The sequence below is a fragment of the Aotus nancymaae genome, unplaced genomic scaffold, assembly GCF_030222135.1.
Source record: "Aotus nancymaae isolate 86718 unplaced genomic scaffold, 86718_ANA_hifiasm-v0.15.2.pri h1tg000040l, whole genome shotgun sequence".
Taxonomy (NCBI): domain Eukaryota; kingdom Metazoa; phylum Chordata; class Mammalia; order Primates; family Aotidae; genus Aotus; species Aotus nancymaae.
This window is the reverse complement of record NW_026988454.1, coordinates 63914022-63923880: the sequence shown is the minus strand read 5'-3', so window position 1 is coordinate 63923880 and position 9859 is coordinate 63914022. Positions and strand designations below refer to the sequence as shown.

Here is a 9859-nt window from a genome sequence, read left to right as displayed (position 1 = left end):
CTAGTTTTTAAATTTAAATTTTGTTATATTAACCAACTAAATAAAATAAAAACTCAGCACTTCGTTAGCACTAGCCACAGTTTTTAGTTTAGTAGCGTATGTGGCTTGTAGTTACTACATTGAAGAGTACAGGATTAGAAAATCAACTATATTCTGATGAATCATAAAAACTATTTCAAATTCTTATAAACATTTTTCACTATAAGTAGTAGTATTCCTATTTTACACAAAAAAATTTGAGACACAAAAGATGTTTAGAACTAACTCATAGTCATACATAAATATATACAGTTCAAGTTCAAACCCAGCTCTGACTCTGGTGCCTGCTCTCTTTCCATTACAATATTTCTCTTTCTGTATAGGAGTTGCCTTTACATTACATTATTATAGTACCCATTACATTACTGTCTTCTTCAGAAAATGTAGAACAGGCTTAAGATACTGAATAGAAATCAAACCATTAAAACAGAGGGACTTGCTGGCAGGGGAGCGATATATATATATATGTGTGTGTGTGTGTGTGTGTGTGTATGTGTGTGTGTGTGTGTGTGTGTGTGTGTATAGACTTTATATATATATATAAAGTTGCCCAGGCTGGAGTGCAATGACACAATCTTGGTTCACCACAACCTCCACCTCCGAGGTTCAAACAATATTCCTGTCTCAGCCTCCCAAGTAGCTGGGATTACAGCAATGTGCCACCACGCCTGGTTAATTTTGTATTTTTAGTAGAGATGGGGTTTCTTCATATTGGTCAGGCTGGTCTCAAACTCCCGAACTCAGGTAATCTGCCCACCTCGGCCTCCAAAAGTTCTGAGATTACAGGTGTGAGCCACCGCACCTGGCCAACATATAGTTTTAAGTACTTAAACTATACTTCAGTAAAAAACAAAATAACAAATATTAATTAAAACACAATTGCTTGTCACATTTGTCTGACAAATGAATGGTACTTGATTAGTTATGTAATATAAATGTTTTTAAAATAAACTGTCTACATTGTTACTAAATTTCTTAAAAAGAGAAAAACAGAACTTTTATAACTAGAACTTAAGAAGAACTTGCTTATAAATTATACCAAGCAATGGCCTATAAAATTATTTTTAATTTCTCTGTTTTCCTGACACTTTTGTTTAATCTTTAGAATTTGGTTTTCTTTTGCTATCCTGAAGCCTTTTTTTAAATGGTAACCAAACAGAACAACATTAATAAAGTTTATTTAGAGTTGATTGTTTGACACATGTCCTTGACACTTTGTTAGAGGTTACTTTGACTCAGTTGGGATATGAGTGTATTTTATAGTTATATTTTAGTGTTCTGATAAAATACAGGTATTTTATTTACATTGTAGTACATTGTTGTCTGCCTTCATTCTCTTTACTCTTTTGCTTTTTTAAAAAATCTTACTTTCTAGCAATCATTAGAAGGCATGCTTCCCCAAACCAGAGCTATCTACAGCTGTGGGCTTGAGTCATAGTCTGTGACTTATCACTATTTTTGCTGACTGCACCAATCATATCTTCAGCATGAAGGCAGTTGTATGACTGTGGGAATAAGAACTTGCTTCATATTCTCTAATTCTTTGGCTAAGTTTAAAAAAAGAAAAGTAATAAAGGGATTAGCCTTTCCCTTCTGTTACTGTCATGGCTTAGGGACTTTGGAGACTTGGAGAAAATTTTATCTCTATCTCAACATGATAACTATGGGTGGGGCATTAATATACTTTTGGAGGAAAGATTTTATCTTAAAACTAAGATTCTTCTGTTGAGTGAATGCCATTTCACAGGAAAAGATTTTTGCACAATTTAATACTTTTATATGTTTCTCTCAAAGAGCTCTTTTGGTGTGAAAAAATGTAAATGAGGTTTATATTTGTATAGTGCACACTATGTTCTTGTTGCATTTAAATGTCCTAATATCCTACAAAAAGATCTCAATGTCTTGTTTTAAAACAATTATTTTTCTAGAACATACTTAGAGGTGGGCCACTTCATTGTAAAACTGTCTAGCTTTACATTATCTTTGCATGCTCTCCTGTCAGAATATAACCTCAAGACAAACTTTGTAGATTTCTTCCCAAAGGAGAGCAAAACACAGTCGGAATTTCAATTATATCCAATATATTATTTAAAAGTAGATTATACTCATAGTTTCTGATTTCAAAACAGTAAAATTATATACATAGGACAAAAATAATTATGATGTTTAAAGAAATAATATTGATATCCTTATTTTCTCTTTTGAACTATTACTTTATTCAAAATTATTGGGCCCATCTCAGGAGCTAAGATAATTCTGCTGAAAAAGCAGTATCATTCATAAGAGGGTAAGAGTGCTGGGTTTGAACCAAACTCAACTCAATTAATTAGGGGTTTTGTAGTCTTGGGCAAGCTACCTAATTGCTGGATATCTGGGTGTCCTGTAAAATGGCAGTAATACTGACGTTCTGCAAAATATCATTTTAGAGGTTATACATGAGCTCTTTGAGGAGCTCTTGGAATAGAGACAGCATGCAATGTATGTTTCTTATTATAACTGAATGGTTATTTAAAAAGTTAAAATCAGTCATCATTTCAAACATGTTTATTTGTATATATTATATCAGGAGGACAGTCAGTGATTTTAAGACACATTGAATGGACATAGATTACAGGAGAACAAATTTATAATAAATGTCCTATCTTGAAGGAAGGTTATCAACATCTATTATGGGGAAAAAATCTGAAAATGCCAACTGAGTATATGTGCGTGTGTGTGTGTGTGTGTGCGCGCGCGCGCACGTGCGCGCGTGCATGTGTGTGTGTGTTTATTAGGAAGAGGTAATGTAAATTAAATGCTGAAATTGTTAAAGGTAGAAAATAGAAAACATTACGTTCCTACTGAATTTACTAAATGAATAAAATTAATAATCATTTGTTTTAAATATATTTTAAAATATCTGACAACATCAAATCCATATGCTATCTAATTTAACTCATAGGATCTTTGACATTTTAGAGCTGAAGGTAATTAATGATACCTCCAAAACTACTGCTGCAACTTAAAATCTACTGGTCTTAGTATTTTCAGATTTATATTTATTAAGAAACTGCTACAGATGGGCATAATTTCTTCAGCAGCATCAATTAATTTTGATTAACTAACCAATATGCCATTTTATGTTGTGATTTAAATGCCATATGTTAAAAGACAAGGATTTATTAACTTACCTAGTTATTCAGTAGCCTTCATTGGAATCTTCAAATAATACCTGGCTAGATGTGTGAAAATTGAACTGCTATTTCACTGCAAAATAAATGTAATCTAAATTTGCCCTTTTATGCAGAATTTTTGAAAATAGTTTGTATTTTATTTACCTTCCTCTTGGAAAATAATACATTTGCTTTCTCTTGCTTTATATTCAAAACAACAAAAGGTACATTTAATTTAATTACATTTAATTGAATTCCATTTATTTTGTTTGTTGGTAATTAGTTCAAAATATGTTGATATTCAAGTATGAATTAATTGTCATAAAAGTTAAAATACTTGAGGAAACGTACATTAGTTATATGCAATTTTTCCTTCTAGAAAGGTATTATGTAGAAACTTCAATTTATAAAGGACCATCTAAACTTAAATGTAGAATAAAATTATTTTACTTTTCAGCTTTAATAATTCCTCACCAGATCATATGAAATGTGCATTTGACATGAAAACAGCATGATAAATATAGTAAAAGTAAACAAAGGTTAACTTTTTTCATGTAATTCCATGAGCAGTATTTGTCCCCCCAACAACTACCTGTTACAAAATATGATTATATAATTTATAGTTTACAAAATGCATCTTAATGACATCATATATGTCATAAAAAGCAAACCAAAAAACCCTAAGTGGTGAAAAAAACAGCAAGGAAATGGAGCTCACTGCTGTTGAGTGAATTATCAAGAGCTAAAAAAGCAAACAAACAAACAAGAGTAGCATCATCTACCCTGTCAGAGATTCAATCATTCATAGTGCAGAAGTTTGGGATTGTTTATACAGACAAAGTTTAGAGAAGTTTAAAAGAATTTCAACATGTTCTTTTTGACTTTTGTGCTTTGGGGGGTTTCAACAGGTTTTAAATTTGATTTCTTTTTGCAGGATCATTTGTAATATTTATATAAACTTCCCTTTGGAAAGGTTCTTTTACTTCTAAGACATTTTCTGTAATGGGATATATTTTATTGAGTAAAAAGAAATATAAAACAACAACAAGAACATCTATGTTCATAATTCCTGAGTAAGAAAGGTAAAACCATACATATTTAATGTTCTGATTATTGCATCTATTTTACTGATGACATAAATAAATACTATTAAATACAATTTAAGACAGCTTCTTCTGTATGAAGCTACATTTAAGCCAGGCATCCATTTTCACAGTATGTATATCTATTTTGATTAAAATCATAAGATGTAAGTAAATGTACATAAAAATAGAGATTGAAGAGTAAAATAAGACCAAAAATAAGACCACCATGAGAATAAAATTCTAACTTGGTTATTGAGCTAATTTTATTTGCATTTAACAATAACCTTCTGCACTCAATTAGCAGCATAATTACCAATATAGAATACTCTACTTATCTATTAGTCAATACATACAAGTCCTAGAAGAGTAATGCAAAATTAACATAACCCAGGATTTATTATGTTGTTTGATAAACCGAAATAGTCTTACCTTCCTTTCAGGGGGAAGCTTTAACTTCCATTTTTAATCATTTTTTAATATAGATGCCACTCTGAGACTCTAGTGAAATATATGGACCTGCTCTCCAGATAAATGCTATCTATGCTGAGCAAACCCTACTTTATTTGCATACAGTTGCACAGAGTATGTTCGTAATGCCTGAAAATCATTTAAGTCTGTAAATACCCAATGTGAAATGTGAAAAGGAGAAAATATCATATCCATATTCACAACTGCAAAATTATAGAAATGTCAAAAATAAGAGCCTATGAAATTTTCAAATTGCTTTGTCTGGCTGCACTTTTCAGAATTTTCAAAACACTCAAGGAGTTCTCAGTGTTCTCTAACTTTACTCTCATGAGCCTCACCGTATTCTATGGCTCTGGATGTTGACTCCAAATCTTTTAGTATGAATAGGCATCTTCCCAATACTCACTCCTAGTGAGTTTTGTCATGGTCAGCAGGAAAGCTTTTAGTCAGTTTATGGAAGAACAGGCATTCTTGCTACTTGCATTAAATATTGGCTTAAGCAGAGCTTGATTAAAACTTTTGTCCCCACATTGACAATGTAGTCGTGTTCTTTGTAAGAGAAAATTTGATATAGCAAAACTGGCTTTGGTTCTCTGAATTCAGACAGGCATGTGGGCATTAACTTGTCACGGAAAATAACACAAAATTCACTTTTCACAAACTATACGAAATGTTGCAGTGATCATTCTTTTAAAAGCCTGTACAATCTAATACTGTTTCTACTTCTGTCAACTACTTCTAGCAAAGCTGAGTGAGATGATAAACAATGCTTAAGTGAATAATTTATGCATAATCAAACTGTGGTAATCTATGTATCAATATCAATTAATTTTGCAAATGTTGAAGCAATGTTTTCAAACCAGCTCACCTTTAAGTCCCTAATCTTTACATTTAATGCCATGTGAATGTATTCTTCTAACAGAAATTTAGAAAAAGAAACTTTTTCATGAAAAATTATGCTTTGTCAACAGGCTACTTGGAGTTTCTCATCAGGGGACAATTACTAAGACACAGACCAATAGAATATATTGTTAAACTACCCACAGAATATGCCATTTTGGCAAACACATTAAAGAAGATAATACAAAATATAATATTTGTACTATTTATAATTCCACAGATTTGTGAAATGATAATGCATTCTAAAATAACTGACACAAATTTCTATATAAGCAATCTATCAGTTTCTGGCAAGACTTCTATAATTCTGACATGTAAATATGATTAGAAGAGAAATATTAAAAATAAAAATTGCATAGAAATTTTGAACAAAATAAACATGCATAACATAATTTTGCAATATTACAAAGCTAGTTAAAGCTTTTCTTTTGTTTTTAAAAGCAGTATTGTCACTAAGGTTTCACACATTAAGTTTGTTATCTATGAAATATTATCTATCATTAAGGTGATAAAAGAAAATATAGATACTGTACACTCACACTTATCTCTGTTTTTTGAATTCTCACTAAAATGAAAGCAAAGTGAGCAAGTTACAAATCCACAAACATCTAGAGAAACCAAGAACAAATGAGAGAAATGAGCACAATTTTGCAAGTTAGGAACTGAATAAGCAGGTGTTAGTTGTGTTAATTAATGACAAAAGCCAAAACCTGTTTATAAAGAAAAATTTAAATAAGAGGCATACTGCCGTACCATGAACCCATTGGAAAGATTCACTAATTGGAGTCACCACCAAATGTAAAAACATAACTGGATGTAAAAACAGAAAGTGTGATTTAAATCCCACATAAAGACTGTTAAATTCCACCTCTTTTTTGCTAAATCACTCAATCAGACCCTATGCCTTCAAGACACTAGCTGGAGACAAAGAGTTTACTCTGTGGATGAAATCCAAAAAGAAAACCAGTTAAAAGACTGTGTGAGTCTTAGGCAAAGGCAGAAAGCTGGGTCATTGAGTGAGCATCTGCTGATGAATGGTGAGGTCACTAGCTATTTTTTTCCATGCTTAGATTCCAGCTCAGCTTATACTGTCCAGGAAGGAGGTTAAAATATTCCCGTCTACTCAAGCCTGTAATCCCAGCACTTTGGGAGGCCGAGACGGGTGGATCACGAGGTCAAGAGATCGAGACCATCCTGGTCAACATGGTGAAACCCCGTCTCTACTATAAATACAAAAAATTAGCTGGGCATGGTGGTGCGTGCCTGTAATCCCAGCTACTCAGGAAGCTGAGGCAGGAGAATTGCCTGAACCCAGGAGGCGGAGGTTGCGGTGAGCCGAGATCGTGCCATAGCACTCCAGCCTGGGTAACAAGAGCGAAACTCCGTCTCAAAAAAGAAAGAAAGAAAGAAAGAATTCAAAAACACAGGAAGGGCCGGGTGCGGTGGCTCACGCCTGTAATCCCAGCACTTTGGGAGGCCGAGGCGGGTGGATCACGAGGTCAAGAGATCGAGACCATCCTGGTCAACATGGTGAAACCCCGTCTCTACTAATACAAAAAATTAGCTGGGCATGGTGGCGCGTGCCTGTAATCCCAGCTACTCAGGAGGCTGAGGCAGGAGAATTGCCTGAACCCAGGAGGCGGAGGTTGCGGTGAACCGAGATCGCGCCATTGCACTCCAGCCTGGGTAACAAGAGCGAAACTCCGTCCCAAAAAAACAAAAACACAGGAAATTCCTTTCGGCCGGAACTGCCATCTTCCAGTAATTCGCCAAAATGACGAACACAAAGGGAAAGAGGAGAGGCACTCGATACATGTTCTTTAGGCCTTTTAGAAAACATGGAGTTGTTCCTTTGGCCACGTATATGCGAATCTATAGGAAAGGTGATATTGTAGACATCAAGGGAATGGGTACTGTTCAAAAAGGAATGCCCCACAAATGTTATCATGGCAAAACTGGAAGAGTCTGCAATGTTACCCAGCATGCTGTTGGTATTGTTGTAAACAAACAAGTTAAGGGCAAGATTCTTGCCAAGAGAATTAATGTGCGTATTGAGCACATCAAGCACTCTAAGAGCCGAGACAGCTTCCTAAAACGTATGAAGGAAAATGATCAGAAAAAGAAAGAAGCCAAAGAGAAAGGTACCTGGGTCCAGCTGAAGCGCCTGCCTGCTCCACCCAGAGAAGCACACTTTGTGAGAACCAATGGGAAGGAGCCTGAGATGCTGGAACGTAGTCCCTATGAATTCATGGCATAATAGGCGTTAAAAAAATAAATAAATAAAAGACCTCTGGACTGTTAAAAAAAAAAACAAAAAAAAAACAAAAAAAACACCCACACAGGAAAATTCCCATGGGTAACGAGTGAAACTCCGTCTCAAAAAAAAAAAAAAAAAAAAAAAAAATTCCCGTCTAGAGAAGTGGATCATTACATGAAAAAATATTTCCTGGTCATTCAGTTTTGAAGATATCAACTGAAATCCTTTGCTTGCACTAAATCAATCAATAATAAAACTATTGAAGAAAAGTCTCACTCATGTAAGAGAGAGATTCCCATAAAATTTTTCTGTCTTTTAAATAGGCTTGCTAGTTCTATAATTACTTTCCCTCAAACTAATTTATTTCCATACTTTTCTCTGTTTGGTTCCACTTTTTCATCCTCAAAAATTGTCTCTATATTGGCCAAAGTGAGGCACTGCCCAATGATTGCATTATCAGATGTGCCACTGTCTATGTCTCTAACTTCCTGTAATAATTCTCTATTTTAAATACTTAAAGTATTTCATTTTCTTTCTGGTTGAAGTTTAACTAAAAAAAATTAAAAGATAAGTAAAGATAATCAGAAATGGGAAAAATTCTCTTATCATAAAATTCAGAAACAAAAACAAATTTCAGAGGAAACAGGAATGAACAGAAAGTTTTAAATGAGCTTTAGTTAATATTCTTAGGTAGGTAAAAGATACTGCATCTATCAAATAAGATTAAAGAGTTCTATATACAAACCGTTCTTGTGTATTAAAGATAAGATTCAAAAGGAAATTAATGGAATGGTAATAAGATTGAAGTTAAGGAAATTTTGTAAAATGTAGACAATAGACAAGTTCAAACAAAATAAGAGAGACAAATTGGCAACATTATATGATCAAATTAGAGGTTAGACATGTGACTAGGAGTGCAAGAAAAAAGGAAAATAAAAATTGAGGGAAGAAAATAATTCAGAACATTACCCAAGAAAATCTCCACCAATATTAGTACAAAAGTTTGCAGTTTTAAGAATCCACATCTTAATAAAATAAAAAAAGTACATACCAAAATGAATTTCATTCATTCAACATTTAGAAAACCATAAATAGATGATTATAAAAGTTTTCAAATAGGCAAAACAGTCCTATACATAGAATTAGGAGTCACAATATTGTTAGGCATTTGCAAGAGCAATAGTGCAAGCCAAAAGACAAACAGGGCAAAGCCTTTGAATTTCCAAGGAATAAGGAGTGTCAACTGAAAATTCTATATTGAGAAAAATTACTTAGGAAATGTAGAGACTCAAAAATACTTTTTAATGAAGTATACAAGGTCTCAAAATGTTATTTTCCAGATATTCACAGAAAGCTACTAGAGGATGGATGTTCTAGAAAATAAAAAAGGTAATGTAGAAAAAGAAAAGGACTAGGTGAAACAGAGCAGAGAAACAATGAGAAGAGTATATGAGGGGAAGTTCCAGTTTGATGTTATAGAATAAAGTCCAAAATAACAGTTGAAGAGCAGGCAATGTAGTCAGTCAGTTTCTCAGTCTGGCCTGAAAACATGAGGACTTGGAGGCAAATGTCTTCATGAAGGTTAGAAAAAGAAAATAAATGCATTACTGGATTAAAAACATGTTTGAAATTATTAAGATGTACATATAGCTCTGTTGAAGTGGGAGGATAATAAGTGTGTGGTCATGGAAATCTAACCAATTAAATATTAAATTTTAGAAAGAAAGAAGAGTGATTCTTGATTTGGGTCCTGTGCCAGGAATATTACGTTTTATACTTAGGTTTTATATTTAGACTTAATGACATTGTTTCTTTAGTTATTGCTACTTCGTAACCAGAGTAAATAGTATATACCAGAGGAATATATACTATAAAATATAGAAGCCATACTAAATATATTATTTATATACTTTTACATATAACGTATATTATAAAATATTTTTATATAACATATACAA

The 9859-nt window shown here is 33.1% G+C and overlaps 1 protein-coding gene across 1 annotated transcript; it reads left to right on the top strand.

The window, feature by feature from the left end:
- Window positions 1-7415: 7415 nt before the first annotated feature.
- On the top strand, window positions 7416-7901 carry LOC105707428 (large ribosomal subunit protein eL21-like). Its single transcript, XM_012438364.3, has one exon. It carries the CDS (start codon window positions 7419-7421, stop codon window positions 7899-7901), a length of 483 nt encoding a protein of 160 aa, XP_012293787.1. The 5' UTR covers window positions 7416-7418.
- The last annotated feature ends 1958 nt before the right edge of the window (window positions 7902-9859 follow it).